General features: G+C 39.4%; 1 protein-coding gene across 1 annotated transcript in view; it reads left to right on the top strand.

Moving 5' to 3' along the window:
- The window catches only part of OXCT1 (3-oxoacid CoA-transferase 1), a 90,170-nt gene that overhangs the window by 1,545 nt on the left and 75,450 nt on the right, over window positions 1-13,175 (top strand). Inside the window, exons 2-3 of the mRNA XM_074570985.1 lie at window positions 1,733-1,841; window positions 3,407-3,497. Of these exons, the coding sequence (XP_074427086.1) occupies window positions 1,733-1,841; window positions 3,407-3,497 (200 nt within the window). The remainder of the gene's footprint in view (window positions 1-1,732; window positions 1,842-3,406; window positions 3,498-13,175) is intronic.

Raw genomic sequence — 13,175 nt, 5'->3', positions numbered from 1 at the left:
GTGGTAAAGGGACTGAAAAGAATGTACTTAGTATAGAAGACCAGATCCCCTCATTACAGACATCCAACCTGGGAACATGCACATATGTAACGTATGCTGCTCTGTTGTTCTCCACTGTTACAGGCAGTTGGGAAGATTAAGGAAAAGGTATCATGTGGTCTCTTTAAAATATTTTCCTATGTGTGGGTACAGCGGCATGGCAGTGGCCTGGCCTCCCTCCAGCCCTGGCCCTCATGCCTGCTTTACAGCTCTGTTGTATTGGGGCTCCCAAGGCTGTCAGCACTTTAAACTCATTTTGTCACACACCTACCAAATGGGACCAGCAGAGATGCTCTTTGCAGTCTTGCTATCATTATGAAAAATTGTTTCTGAAAGAAACAGTCATGGTATAATTGAGCATAGGGAAGTGTCTTTTTCTCAGTTGGCACTGTTCTTTATGACCCATGTACTGATTTTTTTTTTTTTTTTTTTAACCTATCAAAGCAGGGGAACATCAGTGTTGCCATTGGGAAAGAGAAAAGCCTCTATTCAGAAAGGTTTTCTTAATACTTAGTATAAACTCTTTCAGCCTTAATTTTATAAAGAAGGCAGTTTGTGTAATCTTGAAACTGAGCCAAAAATTACTGCAATGGTTGAAACTGGATCTTAAGGCAACTCTTTAGGGAAGAATTAGGCTATTGTCTTTAAAATGTGTGTAGATTAGCTTGTTTATTATCTATGTACTCATTCTTCTCCTTTCCCAGTTTAAAATTTCTCACTTCTACTGACAAATTAGAAGTGGAAACACCAGTAGGTAGTATTTTAACTTCTAAATACTTTCAACTTATGGAGACTGTGTCAATGTAGTGACTTAAATGTCAGTTGCTCCTGGTGCCTTGACAGTACTAGATTAGCATTAATGCATGGTAGTATTAGTGGGAAATACTTAAAGAATTGGAAAAAAAAGGGTAACTGTGATCTAAGAATATAGTAGATGAGTTAGGATGGTTACTGTGTAATGGCTTTGCACTGTGAAGTCTAGTTTTGGGCGTGGGATTTGTATTGATTTCCTTCATGACCTCCCTATTTCATCAGTTTGTTGGAGTCTCCCTGACTCTGGGCTGTTCTTCAACAACACAAAGAGCTCTAAGACTGCATTAAGAAGCTGGGGGAAGGTTCAATCCGTTGAACGGTGTCCCTGCTTACTATCCTGCCATCACCATGCTGTACTTCATACTGTTCCTTGGCCTCCACTCAAATTTTGTGGTGGTGTTGGCTCTCTGCTTCAGCAATTTCTGGTTATGTTTAGTGTCTGGATATCTTTGAAGCTACAAGTTGCAATATATAGGTTAGAGCAGTCTTTGAGTTGCTCTAACTTGTGCTGAGGAATTGCATTTGTGAATCTGTTCACAGTAAGTCTCACAATTTGTCATCAGTTTAGGGTGGAATTCAGAAATTTAAAATCTGTTTGTATATTGTCAAATTGATGCAGCTCATATTAAGCCTAAAGCCTTCATAATACATATGAATGTCCTAAAATATGGGTGATGTGGAGATAGAGAGACAATATAGTCCTTGTTTTGGAGGCTTGAATCCTTCTCTGCTCCCAACCCCCCCAGTGTTTAGTGGTTACAATAGTAATATCTTATTTTATATATTTTCTCCCTTATCTAGCCAGAGGGATGGTCATCATTATAAAGCTAATATATAATGCTTTTTATTGATTCACTTGTTTATTTTAATGTTGTTCCAGATTTGTGGATGTTATTTTTCTACCAGCTGTCATCGCAACACCAAATTTTATACCGATCCTGTTGAAGCTGTAAAAGATATACCCAATGGGGCAACTATACTTGTTGGTGGTAAATATTTAGATTGTATATGGATGCCATCATGTGTTCTATTAATAGGATGCTTTTTACCCTTTTATTGTGGTTTTTTTTTTAATATTAACTAATTTGAGAATCCATATACTTGCGTGGGTATTTTAAACAAGTGATATCCTACTCTGCTAATGAGAGGCAGACTTTCTGTGAGAAAAGCCCAATTTGTTTCTTAGGGGAGGGAAAAAGCCCACTAGTGAAGTGTTAGACTTTACTTGTGCCAGGTTGAATGCAGAAACTCAACTTGGGCTTTTTCAAGTTAGCATTATTATTTCAGATGGTGAAGAAATAAAATCTGGTTTGATTATTTTTATGGTAGCATTCTCGTTGTTCTGTATTTGCCTAGTCGCTGGGTCTCTCTGACCTTCAACAAATCACCTAACCTGTTCCTGGCTGTAGGATTGGTGATAATACTTATCTATGTTACACTAGATGGTTATGTGTAGGACTTTCAAAAGAGTCAAGAAGTTGTGTCACACTGACTTTCACTGTGACTTGAGCTTTTGAATCTTCTAGGTGGGTTGCCCAAGGAAGTTGTCAGTGTCCCATCCCTGGAGGTGTTCAAGGCCAGGCTGGATGGGGCTTTGAGCCCCCTGGTCTAGTGGGAGGTGTCCCTGCCCAGGGCAGGGGGCTTGGAACTGGGTGATCTTTAAGGTCCCTTCCAACCCCAACCATTCTGTGATTCTGTGATTTCCACAATTTCATGCTCTTCGATCTGCTGAAAGAAAAGCCATCTCTATATTTAGTAGGTTATAAGTGATTTTTAGTATTGAAGAAGCAATGAATATAATGTTGTAAAACGTGGGAAACCTCACTGGACATGTGTAATGAAGCAAAATGCCTTCTAGGAAGAATTATATTATTGTTTTTTTTTTTTGTTGTTGGAACAAAAGGAAACATGAGGCTAAGTGGTTGGGAAGGAGATGGTAGTAGTTGTAGTGTTAGAGCCTGGCCTAAGATTTAGGTGCCTCAAATGTGGCATGGTATTTCATTTTGGGTGTGCTGGGTTCTTGCATAATAGGTAGGAGTGTCAGGCACCTCAGCCTGGGTGGAGATCTGGGTTACTCTGCTTACAGTTATACATCTTCCGGAGAGCATTAAGATTCCCAGATTTTTATCACCTAATTATAGGCTCTCCCTCTCTATGTGGGAAGGCCCCTCACTCCTCCTGTTTGATATTGTTATGTGCAGCACAGAACTGAAGGTTAGTTGGGTAGAAAGAGAAGGAGGAATAATGAGTACAGTGGTTAGGATACATATCAGGAGAGCTGAGGTCCCACAGCCCTTCTCCAAAGGCCATTTGTGTATGAGCAGACCTCTGATGGTTGAATGGCTTTTATTCAAACTGGGGATCATCTACTGACTGGGAGATTCCAGTACTAGAGTACAGCTCTTTCCAGAAGTTTTGGTTTATTTAGTCAACTAAGGAACTTGTTCTACTCAGACAGGATTTTTAATTAAACAGTGCACATTCTCAGACTTTTTATTAATCTATGTTCTTTCAAATACTTGTTACATATTCAATTTTCTTTTATTTTATGTAGGTTTTGGATTGTGTGGGATTCCTGAAAACCTCATTGGAGGTTTACTGAAGACTGGAGTAAAGGGAATAACAGCAGTCAGTAATAATGCAGGGTAGGTATTCATATGGTTTAATATGTGTAGTTTAGTAAGTACAGACTAATTATTCTGTTCATGTGAAAAAGATGATATGTATGAAAAAGTCTTATTTTTCATCATAAGAATTTTCATATTAACCACACAGCTTTGCTTGAAAGTGTTGTTTTTGGAATGAGCCCAGAAAGTACAGTACTGTATGTATACTCAGCTTTGTCAGGGAGCAATTGTCACTGTTGTAGACAGTTGCAGTTATGTATATTTAACTGGTTGATGGTAACTGAAAATTCTGATTTAGGTGCTTTAAATGTAGCATCAGTGGTTTTTTTTTTTGTGTGTGTGTCAAGTTCTAAATACATACTTTTTTTTTGAACTACAGTTTGGTTCTTTCTGTCCTTCTTATTGTAATTCTGTTACTTTAAAAAATCCCCAAACACCACAACAGCAGTGGAAAATATTTATGATGAAAGAATGGAGAGCCTCTTTAATGGGTTTTGGCATTTTTGATTTCTTTTTTGAAATGATTGCCCATTAAGAAATTCTTGTGGGGTTGACAGTGAGAATAATTCTTTTACATATAATTTCTCATTTTCTCATTAGCGCTAATTTTTACACAACATGTTCTTTGTAGTAGACTCCACAATACCTAACGATCATGTATATTCATATAGAGAACTAACTACAGCCCACTTCTGTTGAAGTGCGTTGATAAAATAGAAATGAAATTAAATAAAAAAATGTATATTCAGAATATAATGACTTGTATTTGAAATCAGCCTGGTCAATAAGACTGATATTCTGTTCCTTGCAGTGTTGTTGAATGACTAGCATCTGCAGGTGGCCCTAACCTTGGTTCAGTGACTTACCCTATTAAATGTCACCTTCAGCAACTTAATAATACCAGTGTAATTTAGTTCACTGTAGATTGAAAGAATATTGGAAGATTGGTGTCTCCTATTGGCATTGCAGTTTCTTTAGCAAATTTTCTTTGATTAGGGAGTTCATCCTAAACTCTATTGTCTTGTGAAGTAAGAGTCTTCTCACAGCTAGATGTACTGGGGTTACACACCCCAGTTGGTAAGGAAGATAGTTTGCAAGCATTCCTCCAGGTTTTTGTTTGTCTGTTGTTTTGGTTTTTTTTTATATAACGTTGCTTACTTTCAGCAAATGGTAGTACCTGTGTTATTACATTTTCTGTGAAATTTTTACTTTTGAATACTGTGTTTCTGGTGAAATAATCATTTTGAATGCTTTTCGTGGAACTTCATTAATGCTTGCAATTATGAGCGCTTTCCTTGGGTTGGACGCCTCCCATCTGTTCTGTAGAAGCTCAGCCTTTATCCAATTGCAGAACAAGAACTGTAGGTGGGGGGAAAAATCACTGGGAAACTATTTTCTTCTGTACCTATGTTAGAATAAAAGAGAGAGAAGTTTACGTGAGCCAGAAAGTTTGCTTGGGTATAAAGACCTTTGTTCTTCATACAAAATGAAAACAGATGTCAAACCTTGCTCCTTCAGTTCCTCCAGCCTTGCCAAAGAAGGGAATTAGGTGGGATTTATCTAATAATACTTTGTGCTATTTTCAGCTGCAACATTACATCTTCCATATACTTTGTCCATAGATTTGTATCCCAATCTGTTTTGTTTTTAACCCAAGTGTATTTAACATTAAGTCAAAACCAGAATACCATTCAAAACCCACGAATTTAGTTTATCTATCTATCTGTCTATCTATCTATCTAGTGCAGGCTTCTGAGGCTGAAGTTCACAATATGTTGATCATCATCTTTTTTCAGTGCCTCATGCTTGCCATTGCACATTGATTGGATAGCAGATATGATTTGTATTGGTATTTGGCACATACATAGTCAAACTCAAGCTCCTTAGACTCTTGTGGGAAACAATTTCTGCTGCATGATAAAAAGGAAAGAGAAAGAGACAGAAATAATTTTGAGTGGAAATATCGATTCCTTAGAGTAGAGATCACTCACTTTCCTCATACTCTTACTTCTCAATGACACAAATCTATGTAGATAGAGAGATTGCACAGGTGCTCCTGGGAGGGAGGTGAGGAAAAGTGAGAAATATTGTGGAACAGAATGGAGAAGACAACATTTTGTATTGTATTCTGCATATAGTTAGTGGTGTTATAGGTTAGAATTAATTTTATTTGAAATAATGCTAACTTTCCTGAAAATGCTTTGGACTTCGAGGCTGGAGTGATTACTGTAAAACATTTGGTTGCTGGTGGTAAAGCAAAATTTAATTCTTTTTTCTTGAAATTTGTTGTCCATGAACATTCATGAAAGTGTGGTAAGCTCCTCACAGAACAGTGTAGTGATTTGAAAATGCCTGAGGGCATCTAGGCTTTTCATAAAGTCTAGTTTGTAAAAATCCTGTATTTGCTCTCATGCTGAACAGTATCATTTATTTCTAAATTAAATTAATAATAAAATATAGTCTCATCTATTGTGTTTATTTATTGTATTACTATTATATGGAACTTACCCTGCTATAGTTTGGTAGGGTTTGGGAACCAGGCTAAAGCACAGGTGTCATCATTAATAAAGTGAGAATCCTCTTCACAGCGACTGATACCATTTAAACATATTCTTGTCAAAAAGTATAGTGATATTATAGAGTATTGCAATACTAAGAAATGGATTTGAAAAATAAAGTAGCACAGCAATCGTATACCCTGCAGCAGTGGTATTTGAAGGGTAAATTGTTCCTTTAGTCTTGAGGTGTCAGGTATTTTGTGGTATGAGTAATTTCTCAATTTCCAAGATGCCTCAGGATTCAGTGTGTTTTGCTTTGGCTCTGCTGTGCTGCAGTTGATACCCTTCTGTGTTTCATCTTCCTGACTGCAGCTGCTTTCTCTTCTCCAGCTCTACCAGCAGACAGGAGAAAATTGGTTGTGGTTAGGTTTTTTTATCCTGCAGTGGGGTTAGCAGGCAACTTGTAATTGGAGCAGGGAAGGAGCCAAATACAGAGACAGACAGTGTGTTTTGGAGAACAGTGCAGCTATGTGGATTAAGTCACGAGTCTTTCAATCTGCATGAACCACAAAATGTGTTTATAACTAAAATAGCGGCAACAGAGACAGTGCTTCGCTTGCATCTAGGGCAAAGCAGCAGTTAGGAAGTCCTGAAGCATTCTTACCAACTCTCTTTTAGCTGGAGAGAAAGTTCAGCAAAGCCTAGAAATGCTTGGCAGTGTCTGGAAACAAAGGAGTAGGTTGTTCACAAGTGCACACCCTGCTGTTGTGTGCTGCAGTGTAGTAGGGAGGAGATTCCTCCTGCAAATCCTTGTTCAAGTCACGTAGTTGCTGGCAGATAAAGTGCTTGTTTTGGCCTTTGAAAGGCTTTCCAAGGACAGGTTGTACAGTAGCGTGCTCTCAGGCATGCTAGTTAGAAACATCATACAGCAGTATGATAAACTTGCTGTCTGTTGCTGTGCATTATGCTGGTGTGTACACCGTGTGCTAGCTAGTGAAACTGCACCTTTAAGGGTAGTTACCCTTTTGCCAAGCCAAACAAGGCGAAGTGTTTGAGAGGGAAGCAGTACAAATATCCAGTATCTCCGGTATTTGCACAACTTGCTGCAGGGGAAATGAGCTTGTGAACCGGGGAGATAGTGAAAGATACAACCTCTCGCACCTTGCCTTATAACTTGTTTTGTCTGTGTTTGTATTTTAAGTATTTGTTTACACTGTGTTATTATATGCCCTTTAAATTTAGAGGATTCTGTGTCAGTAAGCTGCTACAGTCCATTTTATTGAATTTTTGCTGCATTATTGTTTAAATTTGGTTCACTCCACATAGGTCAGAAGGTCCTTATTTTAAACCCTGATTCAGTAAATTCCTGACGTGGTTCTGATTAGTATACAGTACCTTCTTGCATGTGGCTGTTTTTTCATCTGCTTGTAACTTCATGGTATCTTGTTGCATGTTAATTTCAAGTTAGAGTGGACTTGGATGTTTCAGATCAGCTTATGCTAAGATTTCCCTAATGCAGGCTGTCAGACCTATTTGTTCAGATTCTGTGTTGCAACACAAACAACGTTCTTGTCAACACAGCCAAATATTTAAAAGGAATGTTTAAGAAGTTGGCACCAAATTATTATTTTTAATTAATTTTCCTTAATGAAACGGATGACTAATTTTGGGTATAATCACATTTTGAGATCAACACTTCTGTTCTGTCTCTACCACCTCAATAGGCTGAATCTGTAATTGATAAAAATGAAGTCCGTTACTTGTAGTAGCTGCACATGTCGTGTGGCTGTTGTATCAAATGAGCTACTTCCCTCTGGGCTTTGTCTGTTTTTAAGACTTAAATATGCGGGTTTTTTTGAACGCAGTAGCGTTGAACAGTAGGGTTTCACTTGCAGTAAAAATAGAGAAGTCACAGTTAATATCTTAATTACTAATCACCTGTGTGACCATTTAAACGGAGACTGACAGCATGCTGTCAGATTATCGCAGATTCAGGCTGTCGGCTTAAAAGGCATTACCAGCTTTTTGAACCTTTGGTCTCTGTGCTCTTTTTGAAGAAGTTCTTTTGGTGTTAACAACTTTATGCATTAGTAAGGAGAAAACAGCTTTGAGATGAACGTTTAAATTGTTGGTCATTATGTTGAACATAATACCCTTGTTTCCTAATGGGCTATTTGCAGTTGCCAAATCTCCAGGTAAGGCACTACTCTATGGCATCAGATGCAATGGTAAAGTTACAGCACCCCACATTCTGAAGCACAAAAGGCATTTTAATGTTCTTAGCAATTAAATATTTTGAATTTAAGGCAGGATTGATAAATGTTATGTATGTTAAAGGTTAAGGTTATCTCATTTTTCAGTCATTGCTTTGAATTGTATGTTTTGAATTGTATGTTAAAATATGTCTGACATATTTGCCACAGACTCTTTGTTTGTTCTTGCATATGTAATTCCTATGGCTTAATTCCATCCTTATTATTACTTTTTTTTATATATATATCTGTATGTATGTTATTTATACTTATATATACTTACATATATTTATATTACACATATGACAAATATGTCTATATAAAAAATACTGTGAGGTGGAAGTTGCATTCCAAATTCACAGAAAGTTGAGAATTTTTTTCACGTAGTATAAGGTGACATGAATTTGAGAATCCCTTGATTCAGAGAGCTAAAATGTAACTTCCCCAGTCTATGAGGGACTGGGAAGAAAGCTTGCATGTACATAAAGATATGTTCAAGGTGATGCTCAGAGTATCTTACATTGTGTATGTCACTTTTATATATGCACAAGAAATTCTTTATACATCCCAAATTAAATACACTTTCAGAAGTGAAATACAAGGTCACCAATGACTCTCATCTCTCTTGCTGGAGAGATAAGAGTGGAATTAGGTAAAATCCTGTGCATGGCCAGTGCCAAAATAATGGGGCAAGATGTATAACCTATTTTCAGTGTTAAGTTGATTATTTGAAGCAGTTCACCTGTTTTTTTATCATCTCCATTCTTTGTAAAGAATCTAATCAGATGCTTTATTACAGCTGTTAAATTGGTGACACCGCCTGAACTGCAAATCCCTGAAAACCTGACAAGGTCATCTTGCTAATTTTATTGTGGAGGTTATTTAAGATTTTGGCAGGGTGAATTGTACTAAACTTTGCACAACATGGAACTATTGAGAAATCAGCTCTGCAGATGACTTTGTGGTTGTGATTACAAATGAGGAAGACAAAATAGGTATAGAACTCAGCGTGGTCGAGGAACTGTGTCAACTTGCTTTTAGAAAAGTGACAATAAAAATTAAAACTAGCTTTCATCCAGAAGACTTTTGAAGTATGATGCATTCATGGTGAAATGAGAATATTTATTGGATTAAGTCTATGCCATATAACTTCACTGTGAAGGAAAAATGTGGTAAATTTTAAAATTTCTGAATAAAGTTGTTTTATTTGTTGTAATCAAAACACAATATACCATTTCATAGCAGAAGGGAATGTGGAAAGAGGAGACCTTGCTGCTGACATAACCATGCAATGTACAGTACTTGTCCTCTTCAAATATCACCTGCTTTCATAATCTTTTGATGGACTTGGCCTATATGCCCGCATCCATCATTCCTACAGGAACGGAGCATTGTTTTTGGAGGAGGAATACTGCCGTTTTGCTGTGAGGCTGGAGCTGAGATGAAGTTATCAGAGCAGAGAGGATGGAGTTTCCCTAAGAAGGCTTTAATAGCAGAGGGAGAAGAGTTCAGTGCAAACACTGCTGAGGAGGAGCAGAGGGAGCTTAAGGCTCAGTCATGCCAATTTGCATGCAGGGCTTCATGATTCCCAGCAACCATGGGTTCCCTTATTTTCTTTCTTCTTTCTGCCCTCAAGTGGAAGAAGTCTCAGGATGCCTAGCTGAGAAAGATTCAGTGCACTGTTTCTTTTGTCCTATGCCATGGACTGAAAAGGTGGTGAGGCAGTTTTTGTGTGGTTTCTGGGAGCTGTGACCCAGTGCCCCGTTTTCTGTCCTGCCTCTTTCTTCTCCTGACCAGGACTGCCTTAGCATACTTCTCTCTTCCTCCTCTTTTCTCAGTGGTCTTCCCTCAGAGAGCTTCTACATGTCTTTTATGCGTTCCATTAAACACTTCCCATTAGGACAGATGGGAAAATGTCCTACGAAAAAGGAAAGAAGAAAAGTTGTTGCAGGCAGTGTCACAAGAATCGATAGGGCAAATAAACATTACGCCTCTGTGGAATTTACCTTCCTATGAGCTGTATCTGTGTCCCTCTCCCTGTTATTTGACTCCCATTCCTCATCTTGCCCTCATTCTATGTACCTTGCTGTAAGTGTGGGATGGACAAGCAGGAGAAACAGAATATCATCTGAGCTGGCTCCTTAGTAACCTTCCAGTGTAATGCATGGGGGATTATTGTGGGCCATAGTCTTACTGTTAAGAGCCAGCTATATGACTGGGAGAGAGGAGTCATCAAGAACTGTTATGTGAGTAACTGTCCACAATTATTTTACCCTTGGTGTGCCTGCACTTTTGTTCAGTGTCTTCTGGCAAACACCTTCTTCAGTACGCATCAGTAGGCATCTACTCATTTCCTGCACAAAGGCAATAAAGGATCACTTTCTGGTGCTGCCAGGTTTATACTTTATCACATTTTTTGTGGACCTCTGGAGGTGTCTTCAGCCACATACCTTCTTTCATGTTCGTAAAATTTCACGTGATAGTCAGGCACCCTGTGAGCCTGAAAGCTTAAGGCTGTGGTACTAAGAGGTGCCAAACAGGTAGATTGATGCATTCCTTTTAGTTGGGGAGCATATGTGGGCTTCTGTGGGAAGTGTGGACCTATTAGGAAGATGTGATTGCATGTAACTTGGAGCAGATACTTTTGAGAACTGAAATGCTGTTGTTACAAAGTAAAACAGACGAGATGGAGCGTCTTTTAAGTGTCCAGTGATAGAAGAAATTGTTTCCCTCTCACCCTTCTAGCCTCTTGCCAGGAAAATTTCTAGCTCTGGAACAGGTCCCTCTGTTATCAAGTTTCGGGCGTAGTTGTGTAATACTTGGACCTGCTGAATGCCTAGAGGGACTACTCATGTATCTCCCGAAGCTGACTAATGTCTTCAGCATTCTCCAGGAATAGGACCAACCATAAATACGCTTTTTTGCATGTCACGATTTGAGAGAGAACAAAACCAATTTTCCTTTTCAGTAATTTTACTTTTCAGTTAAGCCTCTTCTAACTGACTACACTCTCTGAAATTAACGGTGTGTTCTTCAGACAGTGTCTGCTTCTGGCAGTGATAACATCTGAGTTTTATAGTTAATACTAAGGAATGGTATGCAGAGAGGCTCTTGCTTATGTTTATTTCTATAACAACAAAGGTCAGCTAATTTTTTTATGTACCAAGTTGTTGGGTCCAAAGTGGAAGAGCATAGAGGGGTCACATCTGTGGGGAGAAGCAGATAGGACAGGTGACCCAGACTCCAAACTGACCAATGCCTGTCATTGATGTGGTTGTCATCCTGGGAGGATGGTACTGGTTTTGTCTATATTTGCATATATATATAAAATTCTATTTTTTATTATTATTATCTTTTAATTGTTAATATTTCATTAAAGCTTTTGGGTTTTGTTCTGGTGAGGTTTTTTTTGGTTTTGTTTTTGTTTTTTTTTCCCCAACCCATAAGTCTCCCTCCAAGGGAGAGGGGATAATAGAAAACAGTTGTCATTTTTTTAGCGGTTCACATGGGCCCGCTTCTCAAGCCTGTCCAGGTCCCTCTGGATGGCATCTCTTCTCTCCAGCATGTCGATCATGCCATGCAGCTTGGAGTCATTGGCAAATTGCTGAGGGTGCCGTTGTCCATGTTGCCAACTAAGATGTTAAACAGCACCAGTCCCAGTACTGACCCCTGAGGAATGCCACTCATCACTGGTCTCCACTTGGACATCAAGCCGTTGCCTGCAACTCTTTGAGTGCAGCCATCCAGCCAATTCCTTATTGACCGAGTGATCCAATTTAGAGACCAGGATGTTGTGCGAGACAGCGTCAAATGCTTTGCACAAGTCCAGGTAGATGATGTCAGTTGCTCTTCTCTTATCCACCATAGATTCACAGAATGGGTTGGAAGGGACCTTAAAGATCACCTAGTTCCAACCACCCTGCCATGGGCAGGGACACCTCCCACTAGCCCAGGCTGCTCGAAGCCCCATCCAGCCTGGTCTTGAACACTTCTAGGAATGGGGCATCTGCAACTTCCTTAGGCAATCTGTTCCAGCCCCTCACCACCCTCAGAGTGAAAAATTTCTTCCTGGTATCCAATCTAAATCTGACCTCTTCCGGTTTGAAGCCATTACCCCTCGTCCTGTCACTACGTGCCCTTGTAAGAAGTCCCTCACCAATGCTGTAATCACATTGTAGAACGCCAACAAATTTGTCAGGCATGATTTACCCTTAGTGAAGCCATGTTGGCTGTCACCTATCACCTCCTTATTTTCCATGTGTCTTAGAGTTTCCAGGAGGATCTGCTCCATGATCTTGCCAGGCACAGAGGTGAGACTGACTGGTCTGTAGTTCCCCAGGTCTTCGTTTTTTCCCGTTTTAAAAATGGGGGTTACGTTTCCTCTTTTCCAGTGAGTGGGAACTTCACTGGACTGCCATGACTTCTCAAATGTGATGGATAATTCCCTCAGGAGCTGTGGCTGTATCTCATCAGGTCCCGTGGATTTGTGCACCTTCAGGTTCCTTAGATGGTCTTGAACCTCATCTTCACCTACAGTGGGTGGTTTTTCAGTCTCCCAGTTCCCTGCCTTTGCGTTCTGCAACTTGGGCGGCGTGGCTAGAACAATTGGTGAAGACTGAGGTAAAAAAGTCATTGAATTACCTCAGCCTTTTCCATATCCCAGGTGACCAGGTCTCCTGCTTTCTTCTGGAGAGGGTCCATGTTTTCTCTATTCTTCTTTTTATCACTGACATACCTATAGAAGCCTTTCTTGTTGACCTTGATGACCCAGATTTAATTCTGTCAGGGCTACAGCTTTCTTAACATGATCCTGGCTGCTAGGACAGTTTCTCTCTATTCCTCCTAGGCTACCCGTCCTTGCTTCCACCCTCTGTAGGCTTCCTTTTTGGTTTTGAGTTTCTCCAGGAGCTTCTTGTTCATCCATGCAGGCCTCCTGGCAATTTCTC

Source organism: Larus michahellis, chromosome Z (assembly GCF_964199755.1).
Source record: "Larus michahellis chromosome Z, bLarMic1.1, whole genome shotgun sequence".
Lineage (NCBI taxonomy): Eukaryota > Metazoa > Chordata > Aves > Charadriiformes > Laridae > Larus > Larus michahellis.
Note: the sequence above shows the minus strand (reverse complement) of the source record. Positions and strands in the feature narration are given on the sequence as shown.